Consider the following 13,105-nt stretch of genomic DNA (forward strand, 5'->3'; position numbering starts at 1 on the left):
CCAAGGTCTTGAGATAATATTACAAAAGGAGTACCTGATATTGATTAGTAACTTTGTTTTTCACAGCTCTAGAGACTCTTTTCACTATGGACTTTTCAGAACTGACTTCTAACCTGTTTTCTGTTGTATCTTTGGACTAACTTTCTAAGAGGACTGGAATAGGACATCATCAATTCTCAGCATGTCCTCAGATGTGCCGAGGGTCTGCCATCACTGCTCTAGAATCAAGCTGCAGTATCTTTTGTTACTCAGCCTACAACAAAACCCATGTCTAGTTGTAGCTCCCTTTTGAGGTTTCCTAATTTGAAGGGCTTCAATTTCACTGTTATCTCCTTTTCCTTCCTTCTAAAATAAGCTGCAGGTCTCTGAGAAGGTACATGGTGCCAATACCATGGCACAGGCATGAAAGAAATGGCTTAGCTGGTGTGAGGGCTGAACCCTTTCTCAGTGGCTGCAAATCCTGCAGTGACTCCCACAGGACACGGAGCAACCCCACCATGGCCAGGTGAAGCAGACTCAGACTTCACACCTCCTCCTGGGCCTTGGATAAGATATTATTATGTGATCCCTGTGATCGCATTTGGGCTGTGCCTGCACTTCTGGTGAAGGTTACTGAAGAAGTGTATGCACTTAAACAGCTTCTACACTTGTATATAGGAGATACTGAGCCTGCCCAGTAATTAATGTCTATGCACTCTCATCTCTGAGTGAGTACATTTAATGTACTTTGATTTCTGAGTTTCAGAAACAGAATAATTTTTGTGTCATCCCTCTCTATAGAGTAGGTTCAATAAGGTGAACTACATTAGTTTCTGAACTACTTTTGGACTTCTAACTAACCCTCTCCAACGACCTTCATGTTGGAACTGAGATGCAGGGTTTTTTTCTAGTTTCAATTTGAGACATTTATTTTGAGGCTATGGCATTCAGTTTAGCATTTGTATTGAACATTTTAGGCAGGGTATGAGTTTTCTAATCCAGGCTCTTTTTAAGCATTTATTTAACCACCATAAATATGCTCCGGGTTTATAGATTTAGGATAATTTGGATATTACAGAGGGATTATCTCAGTAAAGAAGGAAAATAGAACCTTTTTGAACTGTTGGTTTGCTTTTTCGAACTGGGAGATCTATGGTTGGATAACATATTGTTATCAAAAGCTTATGATGGAGCTGTCAGCAAAGCATGCCAGTACCTTTAAGCAGACTGTCTATTGGGCCCTTTTATCCAAGCCCTTGCAACTCCTACATCAAGACGAATGATACTACAATGTACACCAAGCAAATAAAATTGACCTGTGACCAGAACATCAGTAGATAGTTCAGGGATTTTAAGTATAGGTAAAAGCATAGCATTGGTTCCTGACACCTCTTATCTAATGTTATAGTCAGTATCAGGGTGCAGAAAACATTTAAAGCTTTTGAATAAAGTAGGGAAAATAAAACTGGTCCTTGAAACATTCACTTACTTAATCACTTATATTCAGTTTCTGTATTGAACTTCTTGAAGGTTTAAAATATCCTATGCAAAAGTTGTTCACAGTGTGGTATGGCTGCAAGGCAGGCAATTCTGATTTGACAATATGATGAAAAAGGTTTTTAACAGTGGTAAAATGTTAGTAATCCTGGCGTAGGTAATACAGTCCCTTGTGTGAAATAATGGCTACAGTCTGGTCACATATCGCTGGGACAAATGCAAGAAAGGGCTGTTAAGATGATCAGGGAAATGGAGACCTGTCTGTGTGAGAAGAGCTTGTTTAGTCTCTGTCAATGAGGACTGAGAGGTGATATGACCGGTCTCCATCAATATTTTAGAAGGCAAACATTGGAGAAGGAAAAAAGCTAATTAAAGGACAATGTTGGCACAATGACAAACAGGTATAAATTGACCATGAATACATTTAAGCATGAAAAGAGAAGAGCATTTCTAACCACCAAAGGAAACAAGTTTTGAAACAGGAGATGCAGCAGCAAAATGCCTAAGAACAGTAACAGTGATTTGCTGTAACAGTGTCTGTAAGTTTATGACATGGCTGGCTGTGATCATAAAAGAAGAGATTCAACAGCTTCAGCTTGGCCACATTTGGCTAGTGTCCTTTATCCATCAAGGGAAAAACAGGCTTCCAGATGCACTTGGAGACTGCAGTATGTGGGATGAGGAAAAGGAGGAGGTTGCTCCCTAAACGGTCAGTCATCTGATCTAAGGCCTTGTCCCTTCACCCTTCTGGTGAAGAGTGGATGGATTCAAAACTAAACATCCAAAGTTTAAATACCCAATACTTAACTGAGTTACAACTTAATATTTAAATCTATCTTTTATAAAGATATTCTATATCTATATTCTATATTCTTTAAAGATCTCAACCCAAACACTGGGTGTCAACCTCTGTCATGTATTCCAAAAATTCTTCCAAATACCATTGCAGCTTTGACCACCAATCCAGCAGAAAGCTAAGCTAAAGTTAAAGAAAGGGAGAAGATTATCTGGGATGTATGTAATGTGTCTCCTGTCCCAATTCCACTCGTAACTTCCTCTCCCACCCCTGGTCAGTCTGAATGTTTTAGATAGTTCAGACAATACTGAAATGTAATGGAAATACAGAAAAAAATATCTCCCAAGAACACTGCGAGTGATCAAGTTAAAAAAAATAATGAAAGAAGAAAACCTGTAAGAATAATAAATAGCACTTCTTACAGTGTCAGTATGCCAATTTTAGCTTATTTCCAGTTTCATAAACAAATGTCATAACAGATCGTACTTTAGCAGAGTTGAATTCCTGTATTAAAGCCAGCTTCAGAGGTTTCGCAGCTCCCGACAAGCTGTGATTTCGGTGTACGCTCGGAGCTGTGGGTACCCACTGTCCCGTGAGAACGAGTCTTTCCCACACAGCAGGCCAGCCCCGGATTTACAATGACGTCATGCCCCGAGCCGAGTCATGCATGTTCAAGTTTCCAGATTTTGTCAATAAATTATATTTCTGCTACGGTTCTTGGTTTGTACAGAATCCTTTGTGCTTAGTAAGGGTTCTGTACAGAAAAGGCTTTAATCTATTTTTTTTTATTTTAGAGAGACTTTATCCCTGTCACTTAGATTGAGCGGTCGGTCTTTCAAACCAGCTGGGGCGCGGGTAATTATCTCCTGAAGATGAGCACGTAGAAAACGGGTTCAAAACCGCTCTCTCCTCGAATGAAGGCGGGTAAGGGCTCCTTGCCTGTGCAACACAACCATTCTGTTTGAGATGTGGGCTCCCCGCTGACGTGCGGACTCGTACTGGGCAGACGGGACGGCAGCCGGGGAAGCCCTTCCAGACACGGCTGCACCGCAGCGCCGGGGCGCCGGGGCGAGAGGAACCCGCAGCGAAGCGCGGCACTTCCGGTCCGCCTCCCGCTGTGCATCCTGGGAGCTGTAGTTCCCGTCCCGGAGAGGCCGCGGGGCACCTATGGCGCATGCGCAGAAGCAGTGCCGCGCTGCGGGAGGAGCGCGGGGCCAACGAGTGACGCGCCTCCCAGAAGGCCCCGCCCCTTTCTGTCCCAGCAGCGCTCGGAGAAGCTTGTCGATTGGAAGGTTGGCTAGTTCACGTGGTTCCCAGCGGCCAATCAGGTGTTTCAGGTGGGGAAGGCTGCCCTTCCGCGGTCTCGCTACTTGCAAAATGGCGGCGTCCGGGCGGCGGCGGCTGCTGTGGCACGGCCGGTGCTGGTTCTCGCAGACGGAGTCCCCTGTCCCCCCGCAGCCCCCCGACTCGCTCTACCCGCCCGTAGTGGCTTCCACCACGGCGAAGAGCAAAGCGGCCAAGCGGCGGCGCCTGGAGTATTTCAACCAGCGGGTGCACGCGGCGGCCTCGATCGAGGAGAAGCTGCGGCTCTACGGGCAGCTGCAGCGGCCCAAGTACATGGTTTACCCGCAGACCTTCGCCCTCAACGCCGACCGCTGGTACCGGAGCTTCACCAAGACCGTCTTCGTGCCGGGGCTGCCCCCGAGAGCGGTGGCGCCGGAGGCCGCGAAAACGCCGGAGGGCGCGGCGGGAGTGGCACCCGAGGCCGCCAAAGCCCCGGCGCCGGAAACGGCGGCACCAGGGGCTGCGAAAACCCCGGGGCTGGCGGCGGGAGCGGCGCCGAACCTGGATATGGGCGAGCTGCGTTCCCTCGCCTGTGACGCCCTCCTTCAGGAGAGCTTCTACCAGAACAAGAAGCGGCCGTACCTCTACCGCGACCAGGATCACACGCCCGGCCCGTTCCTTACGCAGCTCGTCTCCACCCTCGCCGCTTTCCTGTGCGGTCGCAACCCGCTGCTGGCTGCCTCCTCCCTTGGTGTGGAAGGGGGGTGGGAGGGAGAGGGAAGCGGGCACCCTGGGTGGTGAGGCTGGTCTGTGAACCTGGCAGGAGTGTTGCTGGTGTAGCTGAGTTGTTCAGACCATCACTAGTAATTCATCTTGTCTCTGCTGTCCCACACGGTGCGAGTGGATTTTGATTTTTCTGTTTTACTGCAGCTACAAAGCAAGAATTGGGAGGGTTTTAAATGCAAAGGGATGATCTCTCCCTCTCCCCTTCTGTTCTGTTTCAGATCTAAAACCTGAGGTTAACTATTACTAGCATCATGGTGAGAAAGTTGTTGTTCATGGACATCGAAAGGGTAGAGTTGATCCTGTGCGATTTCAGATAGATGATAACCCACATCTCCAGATCCGTGTACCAAAGCAACTTCCAGAGGTGTGGATATTTTCAACAGCAAGTTAATCACATGTGTTTTTGCTTACGTTTCTGACTGCCACTGAAACCATGCAATAGGTAGTATGTGGAGGACCTGGTTAATCAGGCATGTAGCACATTTGTGCATTTTTCAAGTCTTCATGCCCTTACTACCTTATTGTAAGTGCTTTGTAGATATTGAGAAAGTCTTCTGGACTTCAGCTTGGTCATCTTTGTGCTTTAGGTAAAATGCATATTGTTACACTTAATTAAATGGAGCTTTTAACTTTTGTGCTTGTAAGTGGAGGCAGGAGTAAGAAATGTGGTGTGGAATGTTCTCAGTGTAGGAGAATAAGATGAGAGAAATGGAGAAGAAAAGAATGGAGTAAGAGAGCATGTATAACCTGAATGTGAGCTCTGTTACCTAATAGTACTGGTTAACAGTTGTTTTCTTGAATGCTGAGTTTTCTGGAAGCTGATTCAATATTCTTTTTCTTCTAGGTTTATACAGTGGTAATTGTGTAGCCTGTGAGTGTCTGTTGCCCAGTTTCCACCACAAACAGAAAACTGTGCTCCACTTTCTGTAAATGCTGAACATTTCTTACTAGCTTAATTGTAAATTTGCTTAGGTCAATATAGTCAGATGTACAAACCTTGGCATTTTGGAAGAACTGTCCAGGCAATTAAAAATGTTACATAGGGCAAAACAGTAAACTCACTCTGCTGGTTCAAGTTAGTTTATTGACTGCTTCTGGAAATGTTTTTCTTTGTCTTCTACAGAAGCGGATCCTGGTTTTGAAGGTAGTACCAATTGGCAGCTTTGTTAGCACCATTTCACACAATGCTTTTGTATATTGCAGAAAATTCAGACATTGATAATAAGATGTGTGTACTAGTACTCATCACAAGACAAGAAGTTCTGTTGCAAACAATCATTTTCAGTTAGTTATAACTGAAATGGTGTATGTAGGCAAGACTTCCACCTTCTGCTGTCTGACCAGAAAGTGGCATTTATATGAGGCCTGATGTCAGAAATGTGACTTACATCATGGCTTTTCTTTCTTCTACTTCCTTCAAGATTGTACCGCTGGAGTCAGATCTTGGAGATGTTCCTGTTATTGATCACAAACCATCCAAACTGCCGCTGTTCAAAAAGCAGTACGAAAACAAGGTATTTATAGGTAAGAGATTCTAGTCATGAAATGTTAACTACTTTTTTGTGTAAAAAACCAAAACAACAACAAAACCCCCAAAACAAATACCCCCCCTTACCTTTCTCCTCCCATCAACAGAAAAAAATTCATATATTTTTATATGTAACTATACTATATAAATATATATAGCGTATAAATCTCTGTTGATATTCCATGTCAGTTAGGCAGTAGGGAGTAGCATCCTCCTGTGTGTATGGTACTCTCTATCCAGATGCACTTGAAGAGGTTGGAATAGAAAATTGGCAGAAACTGACTTTGAATTTTGATACATCTCCTCAAAGTCATTTTAGTATGTGATCTCTTGCCTTTTGGAGTTGGGCAAGCCCTCCAGTCCCACTCAGCAATGGAGGAATCTCAGCATTTATACAGATCTACAGTAGAGTTTCTAACCTTCTGTTGTTTAGAGTCTGATAGTAAAGATGTGTTTGTACATAATAGTGTTGTCTGACTGACTTTTAATTTTTTTTCTTTTGGGGGGACACAGGATCAAAGGTAGCAGATCCATGCTGTTATGGACACACCCAGTTTCATCTTATTCCTGATAAACTAAAAAGGGAGAGGTTTGTAAGAGCAAATCTTCAGGATCAGATTGAAGTTGTTTATCAAGCTAATGGTATTGCAAGTCTCTTTGCCTGGACAGCAGCACAAGCGATGTATCAAGGTGAGACAGTCAACCTGTTAAATTCTTCCTGGTGATGAATGCCTACTATAAAGTTCTCTAACCTTTTCTCCCCACCACCTTTTTCTCATACTTTTTCTTCTGAAGACCATCCTTTAAGTAGGTCTTTGAAAATTTAATTGAAGCAATGAATGAAGCAGACCTTATACAAGGGAGTTAGTTAAGACTATCTTTGAGTACTTTGACTCAGGGAGAATTAATTATGCAGAAAAATATTTTTTCATATATAACACTAAGACTGTGTAAAAACCTCAATCCTGCATTCACTTGCTCACTCCACATTTGTTATGGGGAAAGGTGATAGATATAAAGCAGGTTTGGGTTTTTGTTTTGTGGTTTTTTTTTTTCATTTTCCCTGAAACAATTATATTGCTTAGCCCCTTGTTTCAGAAATGTCAATTCTATGAAACTACAATCAGTGAAAGGAAAATATCAGCAGCCTTACTTTAGGATTTTATGCCTATGTTTGTCTAAAAATCCCGGAAGACCTGGATGGATAGACCTGATCATTTTGCTTATTCATGTAAATATAATTGTTATCTAGTGTTACTAGAAGATACTTGCTGGTTTGTAGTTTCACTTGTGAAACAACACGTGGAAGAAAATCTTTGACTATGATGTATGGCTGGCTCTGCATCAAATGTTTTATGTATTGGTGTGTTAGAAAGCTTGAATTTTTTTGTGGACATAAAACACTGAAGTAAAGTAAGTCTTGGCTTCAAAGCAGGTTACAGTTGTAAGCACATTATGAGTTAGGACAAAAAGATTCAAATCTATGAAGCTTTTTCTTTGTTCTGTAACAGTTTCTAGTGGTGTTCATTGCACATGATGCTAAATATCTTTTAAGACTATTACTGTGTGTGCTAGCACACATGCATAAATATGTAAAGAAAATATTTTAAAAAGACTGTTAATGCTCAGCAGGGGTTGTTTGAAGCATTAATACCTACTGATGTGTTCTTGGTGTTGTCTGTCTGGTTACTATAGTCAGTGCTCATGCATACATATACATGCTTCTGTTGTGAAACAAATGTTCACTGCCCGGTGAGAAGCATGGAACAGTCAAAAGACATTTCCCCTCAGATCACTTGTAGGACTTGGATGTATTAATAACTTAGGTAATTTTGAAAAGTCACGTGGCTGATCAGTGTGGGGTTTTTATCAGTCAGTGATAGGGAACTATGTACAAAATACAAAGTGTCCCTGACCTTGGAAATATCCTTAATTAGTGGTTGTATTTTAGTTAGTCTGTATGAAGAATGCTTGTGTTGCTAAAGCAGACAGGACTGTTTTCGCTACTAAGTGGCTGCTGCAATTCCCAGTATTCTTCTGTATTTCAGGATTGGGGATTAGATGTGTGTGCTGATAGGGATTTCGAGTCCTGTATAAGTAGTGTTATTTCTTTATTTTGTAGGATTCTGGAATGAAGCAGATGTGACCCGTCCTTTTGTATCGCAGGCAGTAGTGACTGATGGAAAATACTTCGCTTTCTTTTGTTACCAGCTAAATACTTTACCACTAACTGTAGAAACTATTCAAAATAACCCTCGGAAGAATATCTGTTGGGGTACAGACAGTAAGCCATTGTATGATGTTGTGGAAGATGGTAGTGTGAAAGGCTTTAATGATGAAGTTCTGCTTCAGTTGGCTTGTTTTCTGTTAAACAGACCAAAAGAGTTGTGAATAATTAAACAATTAAGTATTCCTGTTTATGTGCCTGAACTTCATTGTAACTCCATGAAGTATGGGCTAGAATATGCCTTGTTCTTAGTCAAGTATTTGTCTGGCAAACACTATATACATCTTTTATGATATCTGGGCCTTATTTCTTTAATTTAAATGTACAATACTGTACACTGAAAAATAAATGTCTAGAATACCTTAATTTCTTTTGTGTATTTACTGTTAGATGTGTATTGCAGTAACTCAAAGTCATGTGAATACTTTCTTTTAGCAGACCCATAGCTCTATCACAGCAACTATCACAGCAAAGTATGAATTCGTTATGACCATCTGTGCTGGTTTTGGCTGGGGTAGAGTTAATTTTTTCGCAGTAGCTAGTATGGGGCTACGGTTTGGATTTGTGCTGAAAACAGTGTTGATAACACAGGGATGTTTTAGTTATTGCTGAGCAGTGCTTACACACAGTCAAGGCCTTTTCTGCTCTTCACCCCACCCCACCAGCAAGTAGGCTGGGGGTGCTGAAGACGTTGGGAGGGGACACAGCTGGGACAGCTGACCCCAGCTGACCAAAGGGCTATTCCACACCCTATGGCATCATGCTCAGCATAGAAAGCTGGGGGAAGAAGGAGGAAGGGGGAGGCATTCAGAGTGATGGCGTTTGTCCTCCCAAGTAACAGTTACACGTGATGGAGCCCTGCTTTCCTGGAGATGGCTGAACACCTGCCTGCCCATGGGAGGAAGTAGTGAATTAATTCCTTGCTTTGCTTTGCTGGTGTGCGTGGCTTTTGCTTTCGCTTTTAAACTGTCTTTATCTCAACCCAACTCACTTTTACTCTTCTGATTCCCTCCCCCATCCCACGATGGGGCAGGGGGAATGAAGGAGTGGCTGTGTGGTGCTTAGTTGCCAGCTGGGGTTAAACCACAACACCATCTGATGATGTCACTAGATAACTACTGTCTTAATATTCAGGACCAGTGAAAAATTTCTAATTTTGTGCCTAAAAAGACATTAGTTGTCTTAAATGCTTGCTCATTCTAAAGAGAAAGTGCAGAATAAAAAGGGTTTCTTAAAAGTGAATGTCTGGCAATTTAGTTACATAGCAAGGGAAATTTTTAGAAATTTATTGAGCAGTGGTATAAACAATGAAACTTGCCTCCAAAGATTCTATTATGAACATGCATACACATTTTTAAGCTCTCACCTCAGGAGCCACAGAGAGAACTCTCAAATGCTTTTGGAGTCTACATGTTTTCCCTTTAGCTTGGGACCTTGTTTTCAGCTGTAGACATCTTGAGGATGTTTTCATTGCTGATATTTGGATGTCTTAAGGCTGTTTTTTGTAGACCACAGCTGAGCTCAAACCATGACTAGGATCTACAATTAATAAGATAACAAGATTTAAGGACTGTTTAGGAATATTTAACTATCAACAAAGTCTATCTGGTTTTGAGGTAATTAAACATGCCTTGAAATTATGTAGTTCTGTACACTGTGACTGACCTTGGAATTTTCCAGTGTTCTTGTAAGGAGTCAAATAGTTTGTTTTTAAAGAGAGAGTACTGAATCATACGTGACTCTTCTTGAAATACTTGCCTGCACATTCTTCAGCCTGAGCGATTGGGGATCCTGCTTCCTGTTGTAAACTGGCTTACAGAGTATTTTGCTAATGAAAGATGAGGTAGTTGTAGTCTTATTTGATTGGTACTTTGCTAGTGTTGGAATGAACTATAGTTGCCGCTTTTTCCACCAGCAGAGGATAATCTAGATAAGTAGGATGTGCATGAGTACAGGTTTCTTTTTAACAGAAGTAAAAGTCCTTAAGCACTCTTTTTGTCTTAACAATGCTTGATTATTACTAGTTCTGATTGCTGCTGATCCTTGGATTAAATGAACGGGTAGGCATGTTGATTATAGAGAATGACCTGTGACCTAGTTTAAAAGTGTGTGCTTGATAGTATGTTTTCTGATGTGATAAAGGGATGATGCAAAATGAATGAAAAGATATTAAAAAAACCAGTTGGGTATTCTGACCCTGCAGACAATCTTTACAGTTGGTGCAATATGGTATTTCCTTCAGCTTGAAACTGTACAAGTTGCATGCAAGTAGTGGCTGTGGAAAGCTGACATGTAAAGTCAAAGAAACTTCTGCTCCCAGAGTAAAAACAACACTGATCTTTCTGTGATTTGGCCTTTTGTCTATCACAAGGTTTCAGCTGTAGTAAGCAAGTTCAAAGAAGAACATTTTTCCTTTGTGCGGCTTTACTAGTATACATCACTGTAGATGTATAACCTGGCAGAAGAAGCTAGTGTTGGAGTGAGGGAGGAAGGGAAGGCTTAGCAAGAGCTAGCTATTTTGTAATTGCAAAGTACCAACTTCAGCTTTCTGTAGCTGTCTCAAAAGTCAAGGGGATACCCTGGAAAACCAGTGGGTGGCACTGTTTTACCTTCTACTGAAGAAAAAATGTGACGGGCTTTGTTTTGCTTTTTTGTCACTGACTGGCAAAGTTGAGACATCATAATGTATGCAGTTTTCTACAGCAATCTTTCATCTTGTACCCATCTGTTCAGGGTCTTTAATGCTGCCTTCCAAGGACAAAGTCAAAAGAAAGTTATTTTCTTTTCTTTAAAGATTGTATAGCTACCAAATGTTTAAAAGTAGAAAACTTAGAAGCTGCAGCATTCCTATTCTTGAGCTTTGCTCAGAAGAAACCTCCCATGATTCTACTCCTTTAAGTCTTGTGGGTGCATCGTGCTTTAGCATTCTATTTAGCTGAGCTTGCTGTTTAAAAGAAACAAAGAAAGGCGATTCAAAGAACACAGGATGGAAATCTCCAAGTTTGGATCATTTTTCCTTTATTAATTTCTGCTTAGGCCTATTGGAGCATATCACAAGGGAACATAAGGCGGAATCTAAAAATAAGATTTGGTTTTACATAATGACGCAAGTATTTTCTCTAGTACTGAACTATTTTGTTTAAAATTGTATCACCTTCAAGTGGGTGACTGATCTATGAAATTCTATCTGTACTGTTGTTTCAGATTATGAGACTGCAAGTGGTGACTTGGAATGGAACTGCCTAAGCAGCCTTTCCCGAAATTAAAGCAGAAAGGAGGAGATGGGAAGACTGAAACTTTCTTACATCTATATAGGGTCATGTTGCACCAAGTTGTTGGGGTAGATAGTTCTGTTTCCTTTCAGACAGGAGAAATAGCTTCAACAATTATAGTGCCTGCTTGGTCATGCAGAAGTCTGTCCTGATATCTCTTCTGTACTCAGGTTTTCTGTCATTGGAGAAGACACCTACTCCTTTTATCTCAGAAGCAGATGAAGCTTTCCTTATTCTGGAGCTCCATTGAGGGGGTTTTCCTGAGGCAAGAGCAAGTCTTGAAGTCAGCTGTTGGTGAGAGAGTCTATTGACAACTTGTCCCACTGGCTCTGTAGAGACCACGCATACTGGCAGTATATCTCTGATAGAAACAATGAACGTGGCTTTCCAGTGCATCCTATGCTAAAATGAGCCATCCCCAACCAGTAATATAACCAAAGTGCACCAAAGTAGGAGGCTGTGAAGTTTGCACTGAGTTAGCACAAAGTCTGGTCTGGTACAAAAGAATAATGTCCTGTGGAACAAAACTGGGTGTAATAAGAATAGTCAGCCCCAAGAAAGTGTGCAGAAGAGATTGCACAAGAACTGCTTTTTCATGGAGGAAGAAACCTATCAAGTGGGTAGAAGTGTTAAAGTAAATGGACTTATCAAATAGGTAGAAATGTCAAAGTAAATGCAACATCAACAAGCTGACAATGAAGACCATGAAGTAAGTTAGCAGTGACAAAACTTGAGGTAGCATCAAAACCAGACTGGTTGCAAACAGTATGTGATTCCGCATGCATTCTATTCTAGTAATGTACCAGCACCCCACTAAGACAATACCTTCAAGAAATACAAGTTGAGGACCCTAAAAACACATGAATTAGAAATGTACATAACAGCTAGTATAAAGTCCTCTGTGTCTGGGACCAGGGAACAGCAGATGTGAGACCCGTAGTTGAAAAACCTGTGGTATTTTTTTTTTCACATTCTCTGTCTTCCAACAGAGTGTCATTCCCACCAAAACCAAGAAAGGCAGTCACCATAAAGCAAAACATAACAACTCCCTGACAAAGAAAGGGCAGGTAATTGCTAAAGGAGGAGTGTTCCTGTGATTCCATTACTGAAACTTACTTTGGTATTTCTGGATAACACTGCATAGCAGTGGAGTGGAATCCCACAATGAGTCTGAGGCTGGTAGGGGAAAACAGGTAACTGCTCCCCCTCTGTTGCTATTGTGACAGGATGGCAAGTGCAGGTAACACTGCATTTGACGACCTAATACAGGCTGAGGTTATATCAAGAACATGAGAGAAATGAGAAGTTGCTCAGCCGGATCTAGGTGGATTAGGTTGGAGACATTTGTCAAGTGGATGTTCAGGGGGAGTTCCTGGCAGGGCTGATCATCTTGTGGTTGGTTTGCCACAGGAGAGGTTCCGGGTAGTATTAAAGAGGCCCATCCTGTTCTGATTCTGGAAACCCTGGACCATGAACTGTTGGAGGATGTTAGTAAAAGGAGGCCAGTGATGGTTACGGAGATTGTGCTGCAGCCCTTCTTCTAGTATACTGACAAATTATGTAAAGTTTACCTGGTAAATACTGTGGCAGGTGCTCTCACCCTGACAAAGACCGGGGCTTTCCGACCGTTGAAACACAGCGGCCGCTGACTGACTTTTCGCGCCCTTACCGTGACTCTTGTGACGTGCACAGCGCCCGGTAGATGGAGCACTCAGCCAATAGAACCTGGCACGGCC

General features: G+C 42.2%; 1 protein-coding gene across 1 annotated transcript; it reads left to right on the forward strand.

The window, feature by feature from the left end:
* Positions 1 to 3,613: 3,613 nt before the first annotated feature.
* MRPS30 (mitochondrial ribosomal protein S30) lies at positions 3,614 to 8,442 on the forward strand. The gene is given in 5 exon segments (XM_072860257.1): positions 3,614 to 4,307; positions 4,561 to 4,706; positions 5,764 to 5,866; positions 6,384 to 6,560; positions 7,993 to 8,442. Coding segments are annotated over 5 exon segments (1,353 nt in total). The 5' UTR covers positions 3,614 to 3,649; the 3' UTR covers positions 8,262 to 8,442.
* The last annotated feature ends 4,663 nt before the right edge of the window (positions 8,443 to 13,105 follow it).

This window comes from Ciconia boyciana, chromosome 4 (genome assembly GCF_034638445.1).
Source record: "Ciconia boyciana chromosome 4, ASM3463844v1, whole genome shotgun sequence".
Lineage (NCBI taxonomy): Eukaryota > Metazoa > Chordata > Aves > Ciconiiformes > Ciconiidae > Ciconia > Ciconia boyciana.